The 27321-nt window shown below is 40.4% G+C and overlaps 3 protein-coding genes across 4 annotated transcripts; all 3 read right to left on the bottom strand.

Moving 5' to 3' along the window:
* Nucleotides 1-172: 172 nt before the first annotated feature.
* On the bottom strand, nt 173-18846 carry tyk2 (tyrosine kinase 2). Of its 2 annotated transcripts, XM_058049766.1 has the most exons (24): nt 18724-18846; nt 16510-16711; nt 16312-16435; nt 16109-16229; nt 15857-16008; nt 14620-14962; nt 14389-14556; nt 12654-12811; nt 12437-12554; nt 10441-10624; nt 10204-10319; nt 9958-10122; nt 9798-9885; nt 8425-8552; nt 8069-8204; nt 4789-4940; nt 4566-4710; nt 4386-4477; nt 4139-4325; nt 2764-2882; nt 2501-2673; nt 1026-1143; nt 842-952; nt 173-757 (listed from the first exon to the last, which is right to left on the bottom strand). In XM_058049766.1, exons 1-24 carry the CDS (start codon nt 18724-18726, stop codon nt 629-631), a joined length of 3432 nt encoding a protein of 1143 aa, XP_057905749.1. In that variant the 5' UTR covers nt 18727-18846; the 3' UTR covers nt 173-628. The 2 variants fall into 2 exon arrangements, with proteins under 2 accessions (XP_057905749.1, XP_057905750.1); XM_058049767.1 differs by lacking the exons at nt 173-757; nt 1026-1143.
* A 1264-nt stretch (nt 18847-20110) lies between these two features.
* LOC131103227 (hsp90 co-chaperone Cdc37-like) lies at nt 20111-26136 on the bottom strand. Its single transcript, XM_058049335.1, has 8 exons — nt 25758-26136; nt 24947-25228; nt 22473-22578; nt 22270-22385; nt 22025-22147; nt 21762-21944; nt 20752-20823; nt 20111-20562 (listed from the first exon to the last, which is right to left on the bottom strand). Exons 1-8 carry the CDS (start codon nt 25863-25865, stop codon nt 20422-20424), a joined length of 1131 nt encoding a protein of 376 aa, XP_057905318.1. The 5' UTR covers nt 25866-26136; the 3' UTR covers nt 20111-20421.
* A 168-nt stretch (nt 26137-26304) lies between these two features.
* On the bottom strand, nt 26305-26912 carry cmc4 (C-x(9)-C motif containing 4 homolog (S. cerevisiae)). The gene is made up of 2 exons (XM_058049662.1): nt 26724-26912; nt 26305-26631 (listed from the first exon to the last, which is right to left on the bottom strand). The coding sequence occupies exons 1-2, from the start codon at nt 26779-26781 to the stop codon at nt 26495-26497; spliced, it is 195 nt and encodes a 64-aa protein (XP_057905645.1). The 5' UTR covers nt 26782-26912; the 3' UTR covers nt 26305-26494.
* Between the last annotated feature and the right edge of the window lie 409 nt (nt 26913-27321).

Genomic DNA, 27321 nt, shown 5'->3' with positions numbered 1-27321 from the left:
TATTTTCTTCACTGTATATATATATATATATATATATATATATATACACACACACACACACACACAATATACACACCTCATTACTACACATGTCTGTATATATATATATATTTTTTTTTTCCCACACACAACACCTCATTACTACACATGTCTGAAAAGGAGCAGGAAGAAGCAAAGCCTATTAAATCCCACCAAGCATTAACACACACACACACACACACATATATATATATATAGTAATTGTATTGTATTGTAAGTGGATATGTGAGAAACAATAATGTAACATAGTATGCATGTCTGAAATAAATTAAGAAAGAAGAAGAAGAACAATGAGACGTATTTATGATCATAGTCAAATGTGAGCTTTGGGGTGAGAAGCAGGATACACCCTGAACTGGCCACAAGTCAATCACAGGGCACATATAAAAAAAACAACAACCATTCACACTGACATACACACCTATGAGCAAGTCTCCAACTATCCCAATATGTAAATACTGGAAGAACATGTGACCTCCGCACAGAAGTGTTCCATCAGAGACTGTGAGGCAGACATGCTAACCACAGTGTCGCAGTATTTCCCTTATTGAATGTTTTTTGAGGATATTCGAAGAAGTAGATATTTACTCTAAATGTGATCCGAGGAAAAGCTCACATTTAGCTGTCCACGGATCACCTCCAGGCTCTCAATGAGGGTTTTGAAGGATGGCCGTCGTGAAGGTTCTTCATCCCAACACTGCCCCATTAACATCCTCAGCTGTCATTATTAAAATAAAGGAAAACAAATAAGACACCCTATGGGCTGCTTTAAAATGAATACATATGTTATGATATGATTTACCTCAGACGGGCAATCTTTGGGACAAGGCAGCCGTTGCCGTCGCTCTAACAGGTGTATGAGTGCCACCATGGTCATTTGTTCACGAGGTAGCCCGGACATCTTCCGAAATATCTACAAAGCAGAGCACATGTTGAGTTTAACACACACACATAGTCGCATGGTGAACAGGTTTGTGACAGCGCACCGCTGGGGGCCATTGGCTCAGATCGCAGCGGGTCAGGATCTCATAGAGCGTTACGCCAAAGGACCAAATGTCAGAGGAGAAGGAAAATTTGTTCTCTTTCAGGCACTCGAGCGCATACCTGTAAAACATGCAGGTTAGAGGGCAAAATATACAGCACCCTTGCTTTAAATGCTTTAATCAAATGTGTGTGTGGCCTTAGGGCAGGAATGTTCAACTAATCTGTTTTGTTTACGGCTCTGCCATACCTTCACTGTTTTTAACCTCATTGACTGGCTAATGTAGTCATAAATAAAGTCATTAACACACAAGTAATATGATTACACGGGTCAAAGATCCTCTATATAACAGGAGCGCTTTGCTGTCTTTAAGGTACTAATGTAAAAACACCAGTTCAAAATCCATTGTTTTGTTTTCCAGGGTAGTGTTTAATATGTTTAAATACTTTTATATTACCTTATATATTTACCTCCATAGCACACCTTATATGGCAGGGGTCTCAAACACGCGACACTAGTTTGATGCCCCCGCCTTGATATGAAAGTTTAATGTTAGTGCGGCCCACGCAAGTTTGATATGGATGCTGGATGGTATCATGTCCCCTAAAAAAATTATTACATTTGATTAATGTTCATGTTAATAACAATAAATAACTGTTAATAGTTATCCTCCCTATCTGTGTGGAAGTGGTAAGTTTTAGGCTTTTTTTTAAGTTTAAAGAAAATAACTTGGAGGCTCCCATTTAGGTCGCTAGTTCTCTAGTTTGTGAGTTAGCATGTGTCTCAAGACCCTGCAGTTGCGCAATATGTTGTAAATAAAAAGAGTATAAATGTGACTATAGTCGTGTTTTGTCATGTCTACAGGGCTTTAATAATGCTTTGTTCATTTTAATCTTTAGTCTACCTACCAACTATATGTGGTTTCTTAAGTTTTTATTATTTGCCGTTTTATTATTATTATTATTATATTTATTTATTACTGATTGATTGATTTTCTTTATTCTTGATTTGTTTATTTATTTTTCATCTTATTTTGTGCAGAAAAATAAAAATTAAGATATTTGAGAACAGTGGAATGTTTTATCAGAGCTTTTATTGTAGAAAATCAGAACCAAAGCACTGAACAAGTTTGTATATTTTTCTGTTTTTAATAAATGCGTTTTTTGGGTTTTTTTTTTTTTTTGGAAAACCTGATGTGGCCCAGTCTCACCCAGACCCTAGCTCCAGTGGCCCCCAAGTAAATTGTGTTTGAGACCCCTGTTATATGGTATCCCGTATCATGCTACGACACCAATTATGTACCCTCAGAGTTAAGGATCTACGTCAAAAACGCTGGTCAATATAATAATAGTCCTGTAGTGTTTTTAAGTCATTTTGTAGCAAAAAAAAAACAATTACATTGTGTTGAATACCACTGCAATATCACTGGTAAAACAACTTCCTGCCATACATCCAGTAGGTAGACTCGCAAAAACTCACCAGAACACAGGGCTGTCCCCATCCTCACGCACACGATAGTATGTATCGTCCTCAGGGATGTGCTTGGAGAGGCCAAAGTCTCCGATCTTTACCAAACTGTTGTTTTTCACCAAAACATTCCGGGCGGCGAGGTCCCGATGGATGTATCGCTGCGAGTGCAAGTACTCCATCCCCTTGTAAAATAATTGTGTGTGATAGGAGTTTGTGATCATCACTGAAAAAGCATTGAAGTACTCGGTGTGACAAACTAGAAAGCAGCCGACCTGGCAGATCTGCTGAGCAAACAGCAGGCACTGGGAAGTACTGTGTTCACCCTTTTGAAGGAACTTTTCCAGGCTCCCCAGAGGAAGGTACTCCATTATTAGCTGCACCACTTGCCCTCCTGTCAGCGGGGAGGAAAGAAGTAAGCATATTTTGAACATGTGTGCTCCATTTCCAAAAGTAACAATCAGTACTCCAGTGCATCCTATGTATTTGTAGATTTATGTAAACAAAAAAAAGTTTTTTCCTCCATCCAAAAAGTGTTGGGTGGTCTCAATTTGAACACACATACAATGCAATGCATTATTTACAAATGAAATATTTTCATAGCTGCAGAATACAAAACCATTATTAGAGTCCTCTACACATGAAATAACACCCCTATAGTCATCTTTACACTAGTATTACTCAATATAGTTAACATAAATAAGAGCTAACAAGCCATTTAAGACATACATAAGACTTAGTACTGTTTATTATTATGGATGATTGTGCATGTTGACGGGGCGGCACAGCGGTCGAGTGGTAAGCGTGCAGACCTCACAGCTAGGAGACCAGGGTTCAAGTCCAACCTCGGCCATCTCTATGTGGAGTTTGCATGTTCTCCGTTTTTCGCCGGGTACTCCGGTTTCCTCCCACATTCCAAAAACATGCTAGGTTAATTAGCGACTCCAAATTGTCCATAGGTATGAATGTGAGTGTGAATGGTTGTTTGTCTATATGTGCCCTGTGATTGGCTGGCCACCAGTCCAAGGGTGTACCCCGCCTCTCGCCCAAAGACAGCTGGGATAGGCTCCAGCACCCCCCCATGACCCTCATGAGGAAAAGAGGTAGAAAATGAATGAATGAATGAATGTGCCTGTTGACAATTCAGACCTGCAATAAAAACCTGTTGTTCCGGTGATCAAGTCTGGTGTCTCACCAAACATTACAGTAACATTACTGACCCCTAGTGACTAATGTAGAATACTACATCAACCTTTTTGAATACGTTTTTTGAATGCCTTGTATTTGTAGTTGAGTTGATTTAGCCATTTTTGTGCACAAAAATGCTTAATTTAAACAAAATATACATAATTTTAGCTGAAATATGCTTAACAATAGGATGTATTCAACCGGAAAGCAGCATGATTTATTAATAATATTAATATATTTTTGAAACCAGTGATAGCATGGAGCCGCAAAAATTCAAACAAAATAAAAAAAAAATAAAATAAAATAAAAATAAAATCAGAAAAATTCCAAAAAATTCAAAAAAAAAAATCAAAAAAATAAAATAAAATTAAAAAAAAATCAACAAAAATTCAACTGTATTTCTGTTTCCAGTATTTCTAAAGGGCAAAAATATGCATCCGTGACTAGTAGGGCTGGACTCACCTATTTCAGTGCGTCCTTTGTACTTGACAATGTTGCTGTGATCGAGTGACTTCAGGATGTCGATCTCCTTCAGCCAACATTTGGACAGGTGACCGCTCTCTTGCTTTAAAGCCTTGATGGCCAACAGCTCTCCCGTCCCGTCATTGGCTGGGTCGTACATGTACAGAGCCACCTTTCCAAAATTACCCTAAAAACGGACCATGTGAGTTCACGGGGTCGCAAACAAACAAAGAGTTGATAGACAGACCTTTCCTAACTCTCCTTTGAATTTCAGGAAGCGTTTGTGGAAAACGGTGGCATGAGTCTTCGGGAGTGTATCACTGGGGGATATATCGGGATCTGTGAAGATGGAAAAAAAATGATTAAATGCAAAAAGAAAAAAAAGATGTTTCATAATCATATACAGATGAGCGACTTAAGGGCCCACTTTTGTTCATGATGTCGATGAGGTCTCTGAGCAGAGAGCTGAAGGAAGGTCTGTCCGAGGGCTCGTGGGTGAGACATTTGCTGATGAAGCCGGCCAGCTCCGGGGAGGACGGTAACAACCATGCCCTCTGCTTATAAAACTCCTCCTGTGGACGCAAGTCAGCTAGTCAGATGGTATGAATATGCAGGAAGAAGGGCATGGAACGTGCAGCACGGCGGCCCACCTGACGCAATGCGTCATCACTGATGGGGAGATCGCCGTTGTTGTAGATTTCCAGCATCGTCATGCCGAAGCCCCACTGGTCAGCACATAGGCTGACGGACGAGTCGCCGCGAACGCACTCGGGAGCGATCCAGGGAATTCGTTCAAGTCGCTCTGCAATGGAGTTTGAGTTATTTGCACTGTTTTACAATTTTTTCATTCATACCATATTGATCCAAAAATAACCTATCAACAAAAGCAACAAGAAAAAAACACAAAATGAATGATTTTAACATCACATTTGTTTGGGACTTGCTTAACTCACTATATAAAGGAACATCATAGTTACGCAATCCAACATGTCTGAAAAGAAATAGGAAGAGGACCTGATCGTATAAGTCTGTTGTTTGCTATCCGGCCCATCTTTGACACTTTTTTTTCAGCGTCTGTGTGACTGGTGTGCATGTGTGTGAGTGAGAGTGAAGCTCCTCGTTTTCAGGTAGAAATCCCTACACAACTCTTTTTACATGGGGGGGGGGGGGGGGGTGAGGGAGGGGAGATATCCGTTCAATTAATGCCAGGTCTGCATAAGCAAATAACCACCAGGGTCTTTAATCATTGCCAGATCAAACAACTTTGGCATTAAATAGCTAGCAAATGCCATGATTAGTGCTGCACGGTGGTCGAGTGGTTAGCATGCAGACCTCACAGCTAGGAAACCGGATTTACATCACACACTCGGCCATCTCTGTGTGGAGTTTGCATGTTTTCCCCGTGCATGCGTGGGTTTTCTCCGGGCTTTCAGCATTTCTTGCTTTCTAACTGTATTAAAGAGAAGCATTTCTTTTGTCATGTATTCCACTACATTTTCTGTAAACGCATTTGTAAGGTGGTATTTTATATCATTGTTTTATTTTAGGGTCTGCAGTGGACCTCACAGCTAGGAGACCCGAGTTCAATTCCACTCTCGGCCATTTCTATGTGGAGTTTGCATGTTCTCCCAGTGCATGCGTGAGTTTTCTCCGGGTACTCCGGTTTCCTCCCACATTCCAAAAACATACTAGGTTAATTAGCGACTCCAAATTGTCCATAGGTATGAATGTGAGTGTGAATGGTTGTTTGTCTATATGTGCCCTGTGATTGGCTGGCCACCAGTCCAGGGTGTACCCCGCCTCTCGCCCGAAGACAGCTGGGATAGGCTCCAGCACGTTTCGCGACCCTCGTGAGGAAAAGCGGTAGAAAATGAATGAATGAATGAAAATTAAAACATTATTAGAGCTCTCTATACATGAAATAACACCCCTATATTGATTTTTGGACAAATTTGTAAATGAAAACCTTTTGGGGGCTGCACGGTGTGCGAGTGGTTAACACACAGGCTTCACAAATAACAGACCAGAGTTCAATCCCACCCTCGGCCATCTCTGTGTGGAGTTTGCATGTTTTCTCCGGGTACTCCGGTTTCCTCCCACATTCCAAAAACATGCTAGGCTAATTAGCGACTCCAAATTGTCCATAGGTATGAATGTGAGTGTGAATGGTTGTTTGTCTATATGTGCCCTGTGATTGGCTGGCGACCAGTCCAGGGTGTACCCTGCCTCTCGCCCGAAGACAGCTGAGATAATTGGATAATTGGTAGAAAATGAATGAATGAATGCCATAATTAGCTGTGGCTGTAGGCAACCTCCTGTTGTTGTCTTTAGCAACAGAAAACATTAAAGTATCATGAGTGGTCAACAAAGGCCTCTAGCTACATGTGCATGTGCTTTAAAATGCTGGGCTGTCGGTGTTACACTTGCCATTGTGTTGTTTACAATTAACTCATCAACGGCGTTAATGCTGGTGAAGCATGCTTGCTATTATAACAGCAAGAGGACTATCATTTGTGCTTTCTTATGGAAAAATGTTGCATTATTGTACTGAGCAAACACTTCATACAAAGACAAGCGCGGAAAAAAAATAGGAGCAGACAAGACAATCAGCTCCTCACACATATGGCCTTGAAGTATATCTGCAGATACCGACTCCCTGACAACACTTGCACACACCAACTAATGAGAAATTTCCTTATATGGATTGCTGGGATGTAAAACCGACCGAGTTAATAAAAAGCGTTGTGGGGGGGGGGCTGCTCTTCCAAGAGGGTCTGACGCTTGGAGCGGAGACGGCAAAAGACAAGGTTTGTCTGGCTTGTTTTGGGGTCCATAGGTATGAATGCTTGTCTATATGTGCCCTGTGTGTTCTCCCCGTGCATGCGTGGGTTTTCTCCACAATAGCCACAATGTCTATGACAATTATTAGAGATCTCTAGACATGAAATAGCACCCCTATAGTCACCTTTGCACACAACTATAGGATATAATTAAAGCAAATTTCCTCCCACATTCCAAAAACATGCTAGGTTAATTGGTGACTCCAAATTGTCCATAGGTATGAATGTGAGTGTGAATGGTTGTTTGTCTATATGTGCCCTGTGATTGGCTGGCGACCAGTCCGGGGTGTGCCCCGCCTCTTACCCAAAGACAGCTGGGATAGGCTCCAGCATACCCCTAGTGACTTTAACTGAAAATAATTCATTCATTCATTCATTCATTTTCTACCGCTTATCCTCACGAGGGTCGCGGAGGGTGCTGGAGCCTATCCCAGCTGTCTTCGGGCAAGAGGCGGGGTACACCCCTGGACTGGTAGCCAGCCAATCACAGGGCACATATAGACACACAACCATTCACACTCACATTCATACCTATGGACAATTTGGAGTCGCTAATTAACCTAGCATGTTTTTGGAATGTGGGAGGAAACCGGAGTACCCGGAGAAAACCCACGCAAACTCAACACAGAGATGGCCGAGGGTGGGATTGAACTCGGGTCTATTATTTGTGAAGCCTGTGTGTTAACCACTCGCACGACGTGCAGCCCTTAAAAGGTTTGCATTTACAAATTTGTCAAAAAGTCAATATAGGGGTGTTATTTCGTGTCTAGAGAGCTCTAATAATGCTTAAATATTCATCCATTTTCATTCATTCATTCATTTTGTACCGCTTTTCCGGTTTCTGGAACATGCAAACTCCACACAGAGATGGCCGAGGGTGGAACTGAACCCTGGTCTCCTAGCTGTGAGGTCTGCACGCTAACCACTCGACCGCCGTGCAGCCCAAATAATTTATTAAAGTCACAAAATGAGTTATTTCTACGGAATTTTGGAAATAACTCCAGTTAACCTGCTTCCAAGTAACGCTCCTCCTCTTTGGGGTTTCGATAAACAGAACTGGAGCACTTACGTTATTTCTGATATTACTGACCTTTTTGGGAGAGCAAATTGAGAGCGATTCCTGGGTCGCTCAGCTTGACAAGAGGCGATGTACCTTGCTCCAGACCTCGTCTCGCCACCAGGATGTTCCGGGCACAAACGTTCCCGTGAACACAACCTTTAGCCGCCTACAACGAAACAGGAGTTAGCTATCGATATATGACTCCTGTCAATCCGATGCAGCTTATACTCCAAACACCGAATCAGTGTCTGACCACTTCAGTAATCTCATTTGGGCTTGTAGGAAAGAAACGAGGCTCTTCCAAAAGTTCACTTAGCTGCACGGTCATTATTTAAGAGGCTCGCATTGACTGCGGGGCATACAAATGAACTGACATCTCCACTTACGAGGTAATTCAGGGCACTGGCAAGCTGTCGGGCTGCAATAAATTTCCACCGCGGAGTCACTTTGGCTTTTTCTTTATGAAGGAAAACATCCAAGGGCCCAAATTCTACAAACTCCTCCACCATGATGTCTGCAAAGGAAAGGAGTACATCATAAATTGTCTTTGTGGTGCTCTGCAGTTCAATGTTATAATGTTATTATGTTATGATGTGCATGGGTTGAATTTGTTCCCTGACTAAAATCAAGATGCTAACCTAACTGTTATTATGGCATAATAATCGCTATTATTTACAGTACAGTAGCCCCTTGCTACATCATGGTATGAACATCACGCGCTTACTCGATCGCGGTTGGCTAAAATTCACGAAGAAATGGTCGCTTATTATTAGTTAAAAATATATATACATGCATATTACTTACAATTGGCCTAAATCAAACATAAAAATGGCTGAATGAACTAACTAAATGAAGTAAAACAACAACACAAAGCAGAAGCATTCTCACTGTGAGTGTGGTATTCTAAATTAGCCACTAGGTGGCAGTAATTATTCTGTGAGGCAAGCGTTTATTGTATTGCAGCTTTAAATGATCTCACAACAGGTATTATAGTAATAATAATAATAATAAAATAATATTTTTTAATTATCATTATTATAATCACTATTATATATAATATAAATATTATTATTATGATTATATTATTATTATTATAATACATATTATTATATTATATATATTATTATTATATAATAATAATAAATATTATATATAATAATAATGATTATTATTATTGTTGTAATTTGTTTATTATTCTTATATAATATATATTTATTATATTATTATAATATAATAATAATAGTAATTATTATTATTATCATCATCATCATCATCATAAAAATAACAACACGGACTACTCTAAACTCTAAACCTCCAACGTCACTTCCTGTCCTCCCCACATCTGTCCACCTGGAGGGAACACATTTACTGTGACACATAAAAGCAGCTTATTGGCTCTCATTATAGCTCCTATATTATTGGGTAATATGAGTGTAAACCCATTTAAAGCTGCCATTACAATACATTGATATCTCTTACATTAGCTGATTCTATCTGCTATAGTTGGTTGCTAGCAGGAAGTACACTGGAACTATTAACGTGTGAGTCTATGTTATCTTGTTTATGTGTAATATTATTTTATTTTTTCTGATTATATCGACTATATTTGGTAAGATAAATGTAAAGGTGACTATAGGGGTGTTATTTCATGTCGAGAGAACTCTAATAATGTTAAAAAACAAATTTAGAAACCATAAAAGCGTGTTTAGGACTTCATGACATGGTTACGAGTGTGCGTGTGAGATGTGCGTACTCTCACTTTCAGATCCGTTGACAGACAAGCCGTAGATTCCCACCAGGTGACGATGAGACATTTGGCTCATGAGGCTGGCCGTTTCAAAGAAAGCCTACACCGCGGACAGCAAAGCATTAGTTTGTGTTTACAAGCCACAGAAAATGACATTGTCAAGGTCGCTTACAAATCTGACATCTTCGGGGCTGTGTTCCAGAACCTTCAGCACCACTCGGACCGTCTGCCGTCGATCACCGCTCAACTCATCCTCATCCTTCTCCTCGGCTCGTCCCCCGACTCGTAGGTGTCCTGAGTAGATGTCAGTTCTAGTGCCATAACCCAAATGCTCTCCCTGTCGGTGAAGAAAACACAGAGTAGCTCAGACACACCAAACACAGCACATGAACTGCAAAAGCGGCGGAGTGGTTCTCACTTGTTTGATGTCCTTGTACTTGATCTGGAAGCACAGCTCCAACGTGTTTGGAGAAGAAGAGTGGCTGTCTGCACTGTGATCCACACCGTGCCTCTTCACCAGAAGGTTGGACAGCTCTGCAGCAGATACAAAACCAAAACACAGTGGACCATGTGCACAAGGGTTATGGGTCCGCTAAGGAAAACACTGGTAGTGAAGTGGTCCCCTTAAAATAGAAGTGAAAGTGATAGTACAAACCTCCTTGTCGGGGCAGACAGCATTTTTTAACAGTGTAGCTCTCTGTGTCGCAGTTGAGTATGTAGTTCTTCAGGGTGTCTGTGAGCTCCTTCAGACTGGAGAATTCCTGGTCCCAGCCGTCCAGGGTGAAGACGGACCCGTTATGCTGGATGCAGAACTGCGTGTGGCTTGGCTTGGATCCATTCTGTGGGGATTAAATACATAAAGGCGACGATGAGTCCAACTTAAAGGACTTCAGTTGACTTTTTAATATGTGTCCCTAGAGCTTGTTTACGAGCACTAAACGTGAGAAAAATATGTCATTTTCGCTTTATAAAAATATCAGGCTTCGCTACACATCTTTAAAAAAGCCTGCCAGCTATCTGTCGGTCAGCAACAAACATGGGAGCTGTAATATTTTTTTTTTCCATTGAATAAGCTCACCTAGCATGATGTTGCTGTTAAAATATGGGTGTCATGTTAGCACTGCAGCTCAGCACAGGGCACATATAGACAAACAACCATTCACACTCACATTCATACCTATGGACAATTTGGAGTCGCTAATTAACCTAGCATGTTTTTGGAATGTGGGAGGAAACCGGAGTACCCGGAGAAAACCCACGCATGCACGGGGAGAACATGCAAACTCCACACAGAGATGGGTGGAATCGAACTCGGGTCTCCTAGCTGTGTGGCCTTTGCACTAACAACTCATCCACCGTGCAGCCCAGTATGTGACATATATCACATTGAACAAATACAGATTTATAGTGTACTTTGTAGGAACCTTGGTTAGCGTCCGTCCCGGGTTGCCATGTGTTTTTGGTTAAAATACAAAATGTACACTATTTTGCCTCGGTTTGAGTGCATTCTCCCGTTATTAATACAGGGTTAACTTGTTAGCTCAGCACACAGGCTTCTATCACCAGGACGTAAAAGCACATACATAGGGGCACTTTTACTGCCCAAATAAGGAACAATTAATCAGAAAAGAAACCTCACAGCGAGGAGATCAGGGTTCAATTCCACCCTCGGCCATCTCTGTGTGGAGTTTGCGTGGGTTTTCTCCGGGTACTCTGGTTTCCTCCCACATTCCAAAAACATGCTAGGTTAATTAGCGACTCCAAATTGTCCATAGGTATGAATGTGAGTGTGAATGGTTGTTTGTCTATATGTGCCCTGTGATTGGCTGGCTGGCGACCAGTTCTGGGTGTACCCCGCCTCTCGCCTGAAGACAGCTGGGATAGGCTCCAGCACCCCCTGCGACCCTCGTGTGGATAAGCAGTAGAAAATGAATGAATATTTAAGCATTATTAGAGCCCTCTAGACATGAAATAACACCCCTATATTGACTTTTAAACTCTTATTACCCAAATTTGTAAATAAAATGAAAACCTTTTAGGGGCTGCACGGCGTGAGCATGAATGTGAGTGTGAATGGTTGTTTGTCTATATGTGACTTTGTCTATAGGCTCCAGCACCCCCCTTGTGAGGAAAAGCGGTAGAAAACGAATGAATGAATGAATAAATAATCAGAAAAGAACCACCAGGCACTAGTAAAATAGTTTCGTAAAATAGTCCGTCTCACAGCAGAGACATTAAAAATAATACAGCATCAGTCATTTGAAAACTGTTAACTTGGACTAAACTTGATTTAAACAAAAAAAAACAAAAAAAAACATGATTGTACTGGAATATTTATTGATTGAATGAGTTAACAATCCAATTACCCGCTATAAAAGAGAGACGAGTGTAACAATGCTAACCAAGGTTCCACTATTATATATGTAAAAGGTGGATAAAGTGTGCACAAGTGTTTCTAGGAGACACACACTGTCAGAGACAGGCATGGATAAACCCAGTCGGGCTTACTAAAAGCACTTTTTAACTGTCTATATTCCAGCATCAAGGCTAGACCTTCCACAACCCACTACAATACAATATCCAATACAATACTATGGGACCTCTGGGACACGTTTAAAATGGTTAAAAAGAGTACAATAAGGCTGACTCACCTGGTTTTTGTCCAGCACGGCCAGGATAATTCTGTGATAGAAGAGGCAGCTCCAGCGCAGAAGAAAAACTCCTTCGTCTGCTGCCTCCTTTCTCAACTTCAGTCTCACAAAGTCATCACTGCAAACAGCACACAGTATTTTTCTTTTTGTGTGTTGTTGGAGATGACGGGAAAGGGTAAAAGAAAACAAAAAAAACCAAAAAAAAACAACAACTCACGACATCGGCCCATGCAGTCCATTAGCTTCACTCAGCAGCACCCTGGGGGGCGCCACTTCATGACAAAGATAGTGGTGGGCGTCCGCAGTCAGCCGGTAGTATCCATCTAGCAGTGAGATGAAGGAGCGGGCCTCCTGGCTGGAGCTCATCTCAACCTCCTACGTGCGCATTCACAAAGATGAGTGGCGCTTACAAGCGCAGCTGCCACCTACACGCAGTCGCGCATTCACACGTTCTAAATACGCAACAACGCCAGGAGCACAGCGTGACCTCATATAGTCACTCACATGTGGATTGGACAAATAAATGACAATTTATTTTGGGGGGGGGCATGACATTTATGCTACGATTCCACTGGGCCCGCGTCAGTTGGTGCCAGTTCACACCAATGCAATTTGCTGTGGCGCCGAGTGTCACAAATAAGGTGCCAAGTGGCGTGCAGTGGCTCAAACTGCCTCCCAACTGGCTTGTGACGGCGGCAAGAAAATTTTAAAAATGTTCGTCGTGCCACTTGCATCAAGCAATCAGGCGCGAAGTGTCCACCAAGTGGAACCAAATGTCGCCAACAATCCGCCTATTGGAATCCACTGGAATGTAATGGCACGAGCCAAGTTGCGCCAATGATACTAGTAGTCCACTGGGCCAGCGCCAGTTGGTGCCAGTTGATGCCAGTTTGTGCCAATGCAATTTGCTGTGGCGCCTAGCCAACTGGCTCGTGGTGGCCCATAACGGCGGCAAAAATTGATTTTGAAAATTTCAAAATGTTCGTCGTGCCATTTGTATCAAGCAATTGGGCGCTACGTGTACACCAAGTGGAACCAAATGTCGCAAACAATCGGCCTATTGGAATCCACTGGAATGTAATGGCACGAGCCAAGTTGCGCCAATGATGCTAGGAGTCCACTGCGCTGGCGCCAGTTGATGCCAGTTTGTGCCAATGCAATTTTCTGTGGCGCCTAGTGTCGCCAATAAGGTGCCTAGTGGCGTGCAGTGACTCAAACTGCCTCCTGACTGGCTCGTGGTGGCCCATAACGGCGGCAAAAATTTATTTTGAAAATTTCAAAATGTTCGTCGTGCCACTTGTATCAAGCAATCGGGCGCTACGTGTCCACCAAGTGGAACCAAATGTGGAATCCACTGGAATGTAATGGCACGAGCCAAGTTGCGCCAATGATGCTAGGAGTCCACTGGCTGGCGCCAGTTGGTCCCAGTTCACACCAAAGATTATGTGATTGGCGCGTAGTGGCTCGCTGTGGCACACAGCGAGCCACTACAGCGAAACCACCGCTTTGGGGCATGGACTGCAGTGCCCCACCGGATGGTGCTTTTTTTACAAATCTGTGTTTGTGGCTCCATAAAACCATTATTAACTATACGTGATGTTTTAACAGTGTAAAAATAAGCTAAACCACCTTGCAATAAAAAAATAAAACATGAGGCAAATTATTACTCCTTTCAAGACACCTGACAGAGAAGTAATGGAGAGAAAATGAAGGTGTTTTTAAACACAATACTGTCACCTAGTGGCTCTTTATTGGTACTACATGACTGTGTCATGTAGAAAAATATATTTACTAAGGGTTTTATGATCCAATATTGATATCGGGTCGATATCAGCCAAAAAACACTAAGGTACACCAAGGTTTGAAATTCTGGAATTCCTTAAAAAGGCCACTAGGTGGCAGTATTGTGCTGAATACGCCCCCCTTCATAGTAAGATAAGATATGCTCTCACCATACGCTTATTGTCCTGAGTGCTAATGCACACATTAGCCTCATTGATGGCGATGTGAATGATATCAGGGAAATCACAGAAGCGGGCCCACTTGGTGGGGGTGGCAGCACTCCTCTGGCTGGGCGGTGGCATGGAGGCCCCGTGGCCGTTGCTTAAACTGCCGTCAGCCTGCGTGAACATAAAACGTCAGCAAAAGGGAGCAGGTATCGACTGCTGTGATCTGACAAAAACCTGCGAATCGCTCGTCGTCGCCCTCCACTGAATCCCATCGGCGGCAGACACCATTATTTCCCACGCTACTGCGTCCTCAGCTTCAGGAGCTTGACTTGTGTCCTCGTCCTGACTGAGCCTCAGAAGACACGGCGAGAAGGTCTCGGTGCCGAAACGTGGAGCCAAGTACTCAAGGGTGCAGATGTATTTGCACATAATTCTCTTGACATCCAGCTGCTTGCCGTCCGTGTAGCCCTGGTAGGTCTCTACGAATCTCTCAAACGTCCGCCGGATACGAATTTTTGTCAGCATTTTGTCTTCAGAGATGTGCTTGGCGAAAGACTTTGGGATGCAGGTTTCAAAACTGAAAAATATGACACCTAGATTTATGATATTCAATGAAGTAAAGAAGAATATAGAAAAAAAACATAGGGGGCCACTTCATTATAAATACGACAATAAAGGCAATACTGTTTTTTTTTTACTTAAATTACACTTTACCAAAATTAATTTTGAAGAAAACACATTTTTAATAAATGACTACAAGACATCTAATAAAAATTTTAATTATTTTTTTTAATTTAAAAATTAAAATTAAAATTAAAATTAAAATTAAAATTAAAATTAAAATTAAAATTAAAATTAAAATTAAAATTAAAATTAAAATTAAAATTAAAATTAAAATTAAAATTAAAATTAAAATGCTATGAGAATTGTTTTAAATTTTCCATTTAAATCCTAATATTAAAAGAACAACATCACAATTTAACAAACAAAAAAATAATGAGGAAAGTCATCATAAAAGTGCTAAAATTATAAGAAAAAAATAATTTACAAAAATAGTCATTATAACAATTATATAACTATATATATATATATAAATAGTCTCAGTATGAAGAGGGGAAAAAAGAAGCTATAAAATAATAAATTTCACTCTATAACCTCTATTTTACAGGAATAGTCATCAGAACAAAAAGTATAAAGTATATATAAATATAAATAAATATAAATATATAAAGTATATATAAATAGTAAAAATATTTCAGAAAAATATACCAGAAAAAAATTAAAGTCCTACTATCTAATATATATATAATATAGAACACCTCACAATTTAACGAAACTAAAAACATACTGCCAGGAGTAAAAGGACAAAACTGAACAAGAGAAAACTTCATAATTTTACTAAAATATAGCCGTAATAATACAAACATACATGTGTACCAATATTAAGATGAAAAGCACCGAAGGTTCTCACCTGGTCTTTTTCGCCACGCGCCTCAAGGTGCGCCCCGTCTGCAGCGCCAGGTGCGTTAGGTGCAGCACGGCCATCCCTAGGCTCTCATTATGGAATCGACCCAGCTCCCCTTTTTCCATTTCAATCACTTCATTGACAAAGTCATATTTAGCCTGTGAGACAGTACAGGAAGTGAGAGAGGCAGACAGACTGTCAGTCAGGACCACAAAGACAACATGTGGTGAGAAGTGACACACACACACACACACACACCTGGGCGAATAAATACTCCAGTGATTTGATATCAAGCAGTGGTGCATCGCCGCCACCCACAGCAAAACGAGTCACAAGCGGCTCCCTGTCGTTAAGTCCGTGCCAATTCCGAAAGTAAAACCTGCACACACACAAAGTAACACTGATATAACTCAAATATTGACGTTGAATACGACATTGAACACACCTTAACGTGACCTCACCTCATTCTGTAGTGAAGCACCAGACGGCAATCCTCCTCTGGGTTGAAAATATGATTAGGACTGTACCAACAGCGTGACAGTGGCTCGTACAGCGCAAACAACACATGGTAAAGAGGAGCTATACCTGTTTAAAAAGACATCATCGCCATCAGAAGGCTAACAAGTCACATCATCAGTTATTCGGGTTTTATGTCTCACCGACAGCCTCCGCAGACATAATGCACAGCTCCTCCGCCGTGACCTTTTCTGACACCACATGGGACAGATAACGCTCTCCATCTGGGCTCCAGAAGAGGTACACATGGATGCCGGGATGCTGAGGTGCCTCCAGAGGCCCTGGAGAGGACTTTGCTTTGGAACGTCTCTTTGAAAACCCCCTAACAGGCATGATGCCAGACCCCTGACACACACACATATATGCATATTAGGGATGTCATTATTCCAGCCTATGCCAGCTGGACTGGTGGTCAGCCAATCACAGGGCACATATAGACAAACAACCATTCACACTCACATTCATACCGACATAGTCGACAATTAACCTAGCATGTTTTTGGAATGTGGGAGGAAACCGGAGTACCCAGAAAAAACCCCGGAATGCACGGGGAGAACATGCAAACTCCACACAGAGATACCCAAGGGTGAGATTGGACCCGGGTCTCCTAGCTGTGAGGTCTTCACGCTAACCACTCGACTGCCGTGCAGCCCTCATGATCATTATAATATATAATAACAACATGGGCATGTACACACAAGCTTAGTTTATATGTTAAATGACCTATTTGCTTTAATTATATCCTATAGTTGTGTGCAAAGGTGACTATAGGGGTGCTATCTCATGTCTAGAGATCTCTAATAATTGTCATAGACATTGTGGCTATTGTGGAGAAAACCCATGCATGCACGGGGAGAACATGCAAACTCCACACAGAGATGGCCGAGGGTGAGATTGGACACGGGTCTCCTAGCTGTGAGGTCTGTGCGCTAACCACTCGACCGCCGTGCAGTCCTCATGATCATTATAATATATAATAACAACATGGGCATGTACACGCAAACTTAATTTATATCTTAAATGACTTATTTGCTTTAATTATATCCTATAGTTGTGTGCAAAGGTGACTATAGGGGTGCTATTTCATGTCTGGAGATCTCTAATAATAGTCATCGACATTGTGGCTATTGTGGAGAAAACCCATGCATGCACGGAGAGAACATGTAAACTCCACACAGAGATCCCAGAGGATGGAATTGAACTCGGGTCTCATACCTGTAAGGCCTGCATGCTAGCCACTCGGCCAATTCGGGCTATCAATCAATTCAAATATTTAATGGAAATTAATCACATTTTCCTCCATAATTAACTCATAACTTATCACATTTAATTGCATGCATGTGATTTTTAATAATCTCTAATAAGTAATGATTTAATATACAACTATAATATACAATAACTACACCAAATTTATGGGCATATTTTTTTGCATTTTGGAAATATGGGTCATTATTTTAATCAAAAATAATATACAGTTAGAAGTCCCCCAGTTTATGAATGTCTAATACAAGCGACAGTTTGTCCCACTTTGTTTGACGGTCCTTGAACGCACCTTCTCACACGCTGCACATATAGATCGATACTTTATTCATCTCTAAGAGAAATTCAAACAGCCAGATGACTATACTGTATTTTTTTACTCTTTTTCTTTCACCTCATATGCTTCCAAATGCTGATATTATGTGGCAATGTACGAGGGTAAGATTTAATTGGGCTTATTGATTGCTAATGTGCATATTTGTGGTACACAAACAAGGCTCGTAATGGATGGATGGGTCGATGACTTGCTAGCTATTTAAATGTCTTTATAATGTTAAGTAAATATTTGAACATAAAATATTCTCTCGTAATATTTTTTCTTGTATAATTTCAAGGTTTTGTCTAATTATAATTAAGAATTCCACGCATATTTTACTTTATATTACTAATTTATTACAATAAAAGTACGTTTTATAATCACTTTATGATACTAATTTTATGTCTTTTTTAATTTAATTCCTCGTAATCTACGCCTTCTTCCTCTAATTCTCTTCTTTGTAGGAATGTGCAGGTTTAAACAATATATAAATATGTAGCAAGTCTCCACAATTACATAAACACCCCGACCCTCATTCACAGTGGATTTATGAGCAGAAGAATATGCTATGACATATTAATATATTACTTATATTAATAATACTCTCCGGAAATGGTGTCGAGTTAGCTTGTTTGCGTCACACTTGAGCACTTTACATTTCACTATATTTTCCTCCTCATATAAACGTAAACTACGTCAGGAATTCTAAGATTTTTAACTTTTAAAGATTTCTTTTCCGTCGCCATAGTGGAAACAAAGACAGACAAAAAAATAAGCTTACCATGTAACGGCCACGTTTTCCAGGTTCTGAGGACAAATGTTTTAATAAAAACACAAGTGGAACTTCTTAACACTTTACCCCATTTCAGCCCACTTCGACGGCGGGTTTACTTCCTGAATCCAAAGCCGGAAGTGATGTAGCAAGGACAGCGCACGCGCAAGTAGGTATACTACTCACAATGCCAAGAACGGAAACAGAAAAGGAAACAACGGTGGCTTTTCTGTTGTGAATGTGTTTAAGAGTTGTTTGGTATTAACGCTTTGTTATACGTACAAAAGAGAAAATGAAACACATTCAGTCACAGAAGACTTAAAACCTCATCGTCATAACTTCTAAATTAAAATCAATAATATACATGTTTACTAAAATAGAAGCAATGTATTTAGTCAGTCAAAGATCCTCTATAAAACTGCTGTTTTTCAGGGTCTGCTGCATTATAATAGTCAAAGATCCTATATTTACAGGAGTGATCTGCTGTTTTTAAGAGCCTACTGCAAAAACACTAGTCAAAGATCATCTATTTGACAGGGGTGCACTGCAATAATAGTCAAAGATCCTATATTAACAGGAGTGATCTGCTGTTTTTAAGAGCCTACTGCAAAAACACCGGTCAAAGATCATCTATTTGACAGGGGTGCACTGCTGTTTTTCAGGGTCTGCTGCAATAATAGTCAAAGATCCTATATTTACAGGAGTGATCTGTTGTTTTTAAGAGTCTACAGCAAAAACACTAGTCAAAGATCATCTATTTGACAGGGGTGCACTGCTGTTTTTCAATGTCTGCTGCAATAATAGTCAAAGATCCTATATTTACAGGGGTGATCTGCTGTTTTTAAGAGCCTACTGCAAAGCACAAGTCAAAGATAATCTATTTGACAGGGGTGCACTACAATAATAGTCAAAGATCCTATATTTACAGAAGTGATCTGCTGTTTTTAAGAGCCTACTGCAAAAACACTAGTCAAAGATCATCTATTTGACAGGGGTGCACTGCTGTTTTTCAGGGTCTGCTGCAATAGATCCTATATTTATTTATTTATATATATATATATATATATATATATATATATATATATATAATATAATATAATAAGTATTTGATACTGATTAATTTCATGGGTCTACTGCAAAAACATGACTCAAAGATTCTCTCTCTGACAGGAGCGCTTTGCTGTTTTTAAGAATCTACAGTACTGTAATACTGTATGACAGGTGTTTTTTTAGGCCCAGTAGTCAAAGATCCTGTATTTGACAGGAGGGACCTAATGCAATAAGTCCTGCACTCTGCAAAGATCCTATATCCGACAAGACGGACTGAAAATATTAATCAAGTTCCAACATGTGACAAGAGCCATTGGAAAAAAGCTTACCCATTAACACAGAAAACAAGTGGAGTTTATCGTTTATAGAAAATAGGTGGCAACTTACAACCTGATTACATTGACTGCTGTGGGCCTACATCTAAAAAAAAAAAAAAAGCAAACATATTCAGAGGGGGAAATGAGAGTGTTACTACTCTCAACATGAGCGTACAGAGCAATTTGAAACATAGATCTAAATAAGACAAGCTGCAGTTCATTCCCAAGCAGGAAGCATGAATATGAATTAAGTGACAGCCAATCCTTTACTTGTTAGGTGGATATATGCGTCTATTTCATTTTTCTGACTCGCACGCCGTGGGTTAGCAAACACTGATGGTCATTCATTCTTGGCTTCTTCGGGCTCCTCTTTGACGTCCTCGTAAGTGGAGTCTTCCTCTTTCTCCTCCCCATCATCGGGCTTGGAGTTGGGAACCCAGAGCCCCGAGTCGATGCAGCGTTTCATGTGCGTCTTTGCCTCCTGGAGCACAAATTACAAGACAAAAGTTAGTGGACCCGGTCAGCAGTTTGTACCCGCATCCGTCGTGTACCGTACTGCACATTTGCATAACGTTTACGCAACACAAGCAGAAGCGCGACGGCCTCCGTGCCCACTTGACGTGCGGCCAGGAATTTACTGGAACAGACTGTCTATCATCCAGTCACTTACTGTTGGGTCCATTTTGCTGATGACATCTTGCAGCATTTGGATGTCTTTCTCATCGAAGCATTTCTGCATCTCCTGTCATTGAAGGAAATGAATACAAAAGGTGAGAAAAATATCATTTCAAAATATATATATTTGGGCTGCACGGTGTAGGAGTGGTTAGCACGCAGACTTCACAGCTAGGAGAGTTCAATCCCACCCTCAGCCATCTCTGTGTGGAGTTTGCATGTTCTCCCCGTGCATGCGTGGGTTTTCTCCACAATAGCCACAATGTCTATGACAATTATTAGAGATCTCTAGACATGAAATAGCACCCCTATAGTCACCTTTGCACACAACTATAGGATATAATTAAAGCAAATAAAGTCATTCAAGATATAAATTAAGCTTGCGTGTACATGCCCATGTTGTTGTTATATATTTATAATGATCATGAGGGCTGCACGGCGGTCGAGTGGTGCATGCTAGGTTAATTGGCGACTCCAAATTGTCCATAGATATGAATGAGAGTGTGAATGGTTGTTTCCGCGACCCTCGTGAGGATAAGCGGCATAGAAAATGAATGAATGAAAAAGGCTTCGCTACATATCTTAAAAGAAAGCCCGTCAACTATACATCCGGATGTGGGAGTTGCAAAGAGGCTAACCTACCTAGCATAATGCTGCTGTTCAAATGTGAGTGTAATATTAGCACTGTAGCTAACAAAGCTATGCTAGTGCTGCTCGTTGTCACCTTGTGGTTTATTCTGTGCCTGTGTGCATTTAGTGGTTAGCGCGCAGGCTACACAGGTAGGAAACCCGAGTTCAATTCCACTCTCGGGCATCTCTGTGTGGAGTTTGCATGTTCTCCCCTTTTTCTCCGGGTACTCCGGTTTCCTCCCACATTCCAAAAACATGCTAGGTTAATTAGCGACTCCAAATTGTCCATAGGTATGAATGTGAGTGTGAATGGTTGTTTGTCTATATGTGCCCTGTGATTGGCTGGCGACCAGTCAGAAGAAGAGGAGGAATCACCTGCGGTAGAGACTCGTACACATCAACAGGGTCAAGTCCTCCGGGTCCAAGCCGTTTCAGTCGTTCCTCTTCCTCATATTCCCTCATGGCCTTTTCGATTCGGATCTTCGCTCGGACACGCACTCGATCCTTGAACGACTCCATCTCGTCGTTGAAGGCATCCTGATACTGCTGATCGGATGTCTACGGATCGGAATGTCACCGTTACGCGCCGTATGAAGTACTGTGTGTGTTTAATTTTCATTTTACACACGCAAACTCACCTTGATCTTGGTGAAGAACTGACGGAAGCATCCCCGTGGATCCACCTTGAGGCTTTTAGCCAACTCCAGGATAAACTGCATGACGATGGTCTGGTGGGCTACTTGCTCCATCAAGGCGTGTTTCTGAAAAAATAATTTAAAAAAAACAAGCAAAGACTCGTTTTGTTGATGCTGGACAAAAGTATTAGGGCAAAGCAAAATGGTATATCCAGCGATTTAAGGAGGATATACTTGAAAGTACTTACCTCCTCCACTTCCAGGTCGATGCACATGATGACCAGGTAGTTGGCAGTCTCTTCACACACTAGATGAGGGTTGTCAGACAAGTACTTTTGGCTGTCGTCCCAGCGTCGCAGCATGCCTGGCGGCCAAGAGAAGACGACACTGAAGGATTGAGCACATCTCAGGAACAGAAAAAAAAACAAAACAACAATTCATACACTCTCACCAAAATGCTTGATCTCCTTCTCATATTTTTCCACAAAGGTCTTGTGCTTTTTCTCCTTCTCTTCTTCGGACTCCTCTACAGCTTCGGGTTTCATGTTGACAATGCTCTGTAGGCGAGAAAAATACTAATCAGGAAACCACAAAAAGTCTTGTTTCAAGGGGGTTAGCAGCCGTTGGTGGAAATTTCCAGAAAAAAGATGTAATATTATTGTATCGCCGTAAAAACACGGAATGTGCAAGTTTAAGATGAGGCTTTCCATTTATAGTAATGGTAAAAAAAAATACAAATAATGGCTCTTTTTCACATTCAAAACCCTTTAAATTCAGTTTTAAGCATTAAGAAACATCTACAGCATACAGTATTTCACATAGAAAACATACAGTTAAACAGCATCACATCTTGTTAAATCTTCTTCCTGCTGGAAAATGCTGTGTAAATAAACATGTGCGACATGTCTACTGAACTTTAAGTTCAGTTTTAAGCATTAAGAAACACCTACAGCATACAGCATTTTACATAGAAAACATGCAGTTACACAGCATCACATCTTGTTAAAACCTCTTCCTGCTGGAAAATGCTGTGTAAATAGACATGTGCGACATGTCTACTGAACTTTAAGTTCAGTTTTAAGCATTAAGAAATACCTGCAGCATACAGTATTTTACATAGAAAACATGCAGTTACACAGTAACACATCTTGTTAAATCCTCTTCCTGCTGGAAAATGCTGGGTAAATAGACATGTGCGACATGTCTACTGAACTTTAAGTTCAGTTTTAAGCATTAATAAACATCTACAGCATACAGTATTTCACATAGAAAACATGCAGTTACACAGCATCACATCTTGTTAAAACCTCTTCATGCTGGAAAATGCTGTGTAAATAGACATGTGCAACAGTGCCCTCTGCTGGATTCATAGTTGCACAACTCTTCTTCCCATGCAGATCGCACCAATGATAGAAAAATGTGTAATATTTCCACCTATAATCTATGTTACACTGTTAGAATTTAAAATTTACACTATTTTGCTTGCTTTGCAATTAAATTTTTGATATTTTTGCTCTACTGTATTTGCTATTTGTACCTTAACTGAGAGAAAAATGTGTAATATTTCCACCTATAATCTATTTTACACTGTTAGAATCCATAATTTACACGATTTTGCTTGCTTTGCTGTTATATTTTTGTTCTACTGTATTTGCTATTTGTACCTTATTTTATTTCAATATACTATTTTACAGAGTACCATTCCCTTATTTTCTTGAACCCTGCATGCACACCCATATCTGTAAACTGCAGGATCTGTGAATTTCTCTTGGAGATTAAGTATCGATCTATCTGTGCAGTGTGTGAGAAGGTGCGTTCAAGGACTGTCAAACAAAGTGGGACAAACAGCTTGTATTAAAAATTCTGTTCTATTTATATATAACTCTAACTGTATATTATTTTTGAATAAAAGACTGACTCATATTTCCAAAATTGACATGCCCTTAAAATTTGATGTAGTTATCGTTGTAGTTGCATATTAAATCCTTACTTATTAGAGATTATAAAAAATCACGTGATTAATTATGAGTTAATTATGGAGGAAAATGTGGTTCATTGCTATTAAATATTTGAATTGATTGGTAGCACTAATCGGCTGAGTGGTTAGCGCGCAGGCCTCACAGCTAGAAGACCCGAGTTCAATTCCATTCTCGGGCATCTCTATGTGGAGTTTGCATGTTCTCCCCGTGCATGCGTGGGATTTCTCCGGGTACTCCGGTTTCCTCCCACATTCCAAAAACATGCTAGGTTAATTAGCGACTCCAAATTGTCCATAGGTATGAATGTGAGTGTGAATGGTTGTTTGTCGATATGTTCCCTGTGATTGGCTATCTATCTACACTCACCTTTTTGTCATGTAGCCTTAAGATGCGTTAAGATAACAAGAGCGTCAGGTTGTATTGTTTTGTATTCGGAACCCAGCAGAAAAATGCCATATATCCATCCACTTTCTATTTAACTTACTGTTAAACAAGCTAATTAAAGCAGACAAATGAAAGCCAAGAATGTGCAAGGGAGCAAATGCTAACGCATGAATAGGTGAGGGTTGGTTATTTACCTTTAACATCAATTTTCAAGCTAAGTTTAGCATGTTGGATGAAACAGTGAGCGGTGACTGTGCAAAAATGCAAATGCAATCATAAAATGTAAGCTGCAGTTATGAAGGCTCCATTCATCAGATGTCAGTCCGAGACAATATCTGAGATTTATTTGGAATGTGCTGAAGATGATCATTCGGGGATTTTACGACAGCTTTTATGGACTTTATGTATTTTTAAAACAGGCTAGTGTGCTCCGAATTATTATTTTTTTTCTTTTAAATGTGTATATTCCGGCTGGGAATGACACACTTTTATCGTTCTTCACTTCCTGGTGATTTCAGGTATAATGGACAGCGAGTGTGTCACGCCTTTAACTGCTCCCCACCTTGCTGAAACCTTCTTTGCTGAGTGTATCCACATTCCACGGCATCTTCTTCTCCTCCCGGCAGTGGTCTTCCAGCTTCCTCTCCCAGTCGCGCTCCTCTTTCTTCAGCTTCTTCTCCTCCGTCTTTACCTTGCTCACATCGGCTTTGTTGTCCTCTGATGCGGAGAGGCTCATGTCCTGGATTTTCTTCTGCGTTTCCACTAACTTGCGGCGGCAATCTGTGAGTCCCTTGTTCAGGTCTTGTGTTTTCTTCTGGAATTCTTCCATTCGTTCCACGCGGGCCTGAAAACACAATAAGTGTTTATGCTGGTGTTTTTTTTTCATTACATTAGTCTCAAACCTGGACACACTATCTTCAATTAAGCCTGGTCCTTTCACAATATACTTGTAACACATTTATGTTGCAGTTTTGTATACATGTTGTTAGTGGTATCATGATAACCAGACTTGGAAACAGGTTTTTTTTTAATTGAAAAAGTATCTTAGCTTTGCTGTTTGTTAGGAAGTACAGCAAAAAAAAAAACAGTAGGACTGATCTGACGTTTTAAAAGGACCTAATTAAAAAAACACATATCAAAGATCCTCTATATGACAGGGATGCTTTGCTATTTTTATCAACTTAATTCTAGTCCAATATCCTTTTTGTGACACGGAAAAGTGTCTAATTACAGGCCGGAATTGGCCCATATACCGCCCGTTGAATATCCCTAGTTTATTTATAATGACATTATTTAAAAAATCTACATCCCATGACGTCACAGACGTCGACTAACCAGCAATATTGAGAATATATGAGCTATTCGACATATACCTGGTGTCTCCACCTGAAGAGGCTGGGTGTGTCGATGTTCGGGTGGGTGTCATCTTCATCGTCGGACACCTCAATGTGGTCCCACACGCTGTAGTCTATCCTGGACATGATGCCTACCAGCTAATGAGTGTCCTCGACGCGTTAGTGGCGTTAGCTATAAGCTATGATTCGGCTCAATTGAGTGGGGGCCGCGATTTTAAGTGAGAATTATAAATTTGAAAAAAAATATAAAACTTTATATTAGGGTTGCCTTCAACGCTTCAAGAGGTTTAACAAGAAATGCGAATAAAAACTACACAAGAAAGGAGCTAGCATGAGCTTGCTGCTACATTCTAGAAAGTACTCCTGTTCATTTCCGGTGGACGTTGTACGTCTGACGTCACGAGGCGCGTTGAGTGCGTGTGTAACTCCGCCCCTTTTTTAAAGGGCCCTACATCAACATTTGAATTTACCGTACACAACAAAACAAGTATTTTTTAATATTAAATTCTGAAGATTACATTTTAAACAGTATGCAATAATAGTAATAAAAATATGTATACTTGTGTGTTAGCAAAACCATTTATTTCATATTATACTCATCAAAAAGTGCACAAGGTTCAGACCTCCTTTATTAACACTGCACTTCCTGCTTTAACCTGTTTCCATAAATATAACGAATTATTGGGGGTTCCAACAGAGACTTGCTTTACAGTCATAAATGGTTATTGACACAATAACAATCCATGCCTTTAGACTCAAGTGCTGCTTTTCCCATCAGTGTGTTTGGGGTCTTTAAAACCGGAACAGCAGAGAGATCTTGCTGAGTGTATCTGGCAACACTTCCGCATGTCATTGATCACATCCGCACACATGCTCTCGATGTACTTGTTAGCTGCGGGAAGAAAGTTAGCGAGTTAGCATCAAACATATGACTTTGTTTTAAAACGTACGGTAAACGTATTACAGAAACTACATATGACGTACCTTGTAAACACACTTGGATTGCACAGGCTTGCTTTTGACATGGGTCTTTTTGTGGCATCCCTGAGCGGAAATAACAATTTTAACTCCAGAGGAGACCGCTAGTGTCACGGCTTACGCTACTTTCGCTTCCGCATTCGGAATGTTTTGATCACGTGATGCGCAGAGGGGGGCCAATAAATGTGCCGAGTAGTGTAACAGCGACATCTCTTGGCATTTTATAGTTTTGTAGGCGCTTGAACTCTAGCAAAACGTATAAAGAAACAACATATATTTTTGGAAAACGTTATATTTTACAATTAATTTTCAATGTTAAGAATATTAACAGTACACGAAACACATTTGCACATTAGTTAGGGCAAGGAATCTCCATAAAGTTGAAAGAATAGCCTATTTGTTTCAATTTTTAATAAAACAAGCACATAGCAATTTTTTTTCCAACTCTTCACCATGACAATCATGTTAATTCACAAACTAATAATTTTTTTAATTATTGTAGCCTCATCTTAAACAGTCCCAATCCTTATGAACCCGGCTCTTGTTTCTATAAACACAATCTGCTTTATAACAAACAAGGAACACATAGATAATATATAAGAAC

The sequence above is a fragment of the Doryrhamphus excisus genome, chromosome 15 (assembly GCF_030265055.1).
Source record: "Doryrhamphus excisus isolate RoL2022-K1 chromosome 15, RoL_Dexc_1.0, whole genome shotgun sequence".
Classification (NCBI taxonomy): Eukaryota; Metazoa; Chordata; class Actinopteri; order Syngnathiformes; family Syngnathidae; genus Doryrhamphus; species Doryrhamphus excisus.
This window is presented reverse-complemented; position numbering and strand designations above follow the sequence as displayed.

What these genes read in the sequence shown, in the direction of transcription:
- tyk2 (XM_058049766.1), bottom strand. An exon ending in GGACTGCATGGGCCGATGTC is followed by an intron (nt 12,555 to 12,653) that starts GTGAGTTGTTGT and finishes TGCTGTTTGCAG; the next exon opens with TGATGACTTTGTGAGACTGA. An exon ending in CAATTTGCTCTCCCAAAAAG is followed by an intron (nt 4,941 to 8,068) that starts GTCAGTAATATC and finishes ACTCCATTGCAG; the next exon opens with AGCGACTTGAACGAATTCCC.
- LOC131103227 (XM_058049335.1), bottom strand. Translation starts at nt 25,865, where the DNA reads ATGTCCAGGATAGACTACAGCGTGTGGGACCACATTGAGGTGTCCGAC. An exon ending in TCTTCAGGTGGAGACACCAG is followed by an intron (nt 25,229 to 25,757) that starts GTATATGTCGAA and finishes TTGTGTTTTCAG; the next exon opens with GCCCGCGTGGAACGAATGGA. An exon ending in AGTTCTTCACCAAGATCAAG is followed by an intron (nt 21,945 to 22,024) that starts GTGAGTTTGCGT and finishes TCCGATCCGTAG; the next exon opens with ACATCCGATCAGCAGTATCA.
- cmc4 (XM_058049662.1), bottom strand. Translation starts at nt 26,781, where the DNA reads ATGCCACAAAAAGACCCATGTCAAAAGCAAGCCTGTGCAATCCAAGTG. An exon ending in AATCCAAGTGTGTTTACAAG is followed by an intron (nt 26,632 to 26,723) that starts GTACGTCATATG and finishes TTCTTCCCGCAG; the next exon opens with CTAACAAGTACATCGAGAGC.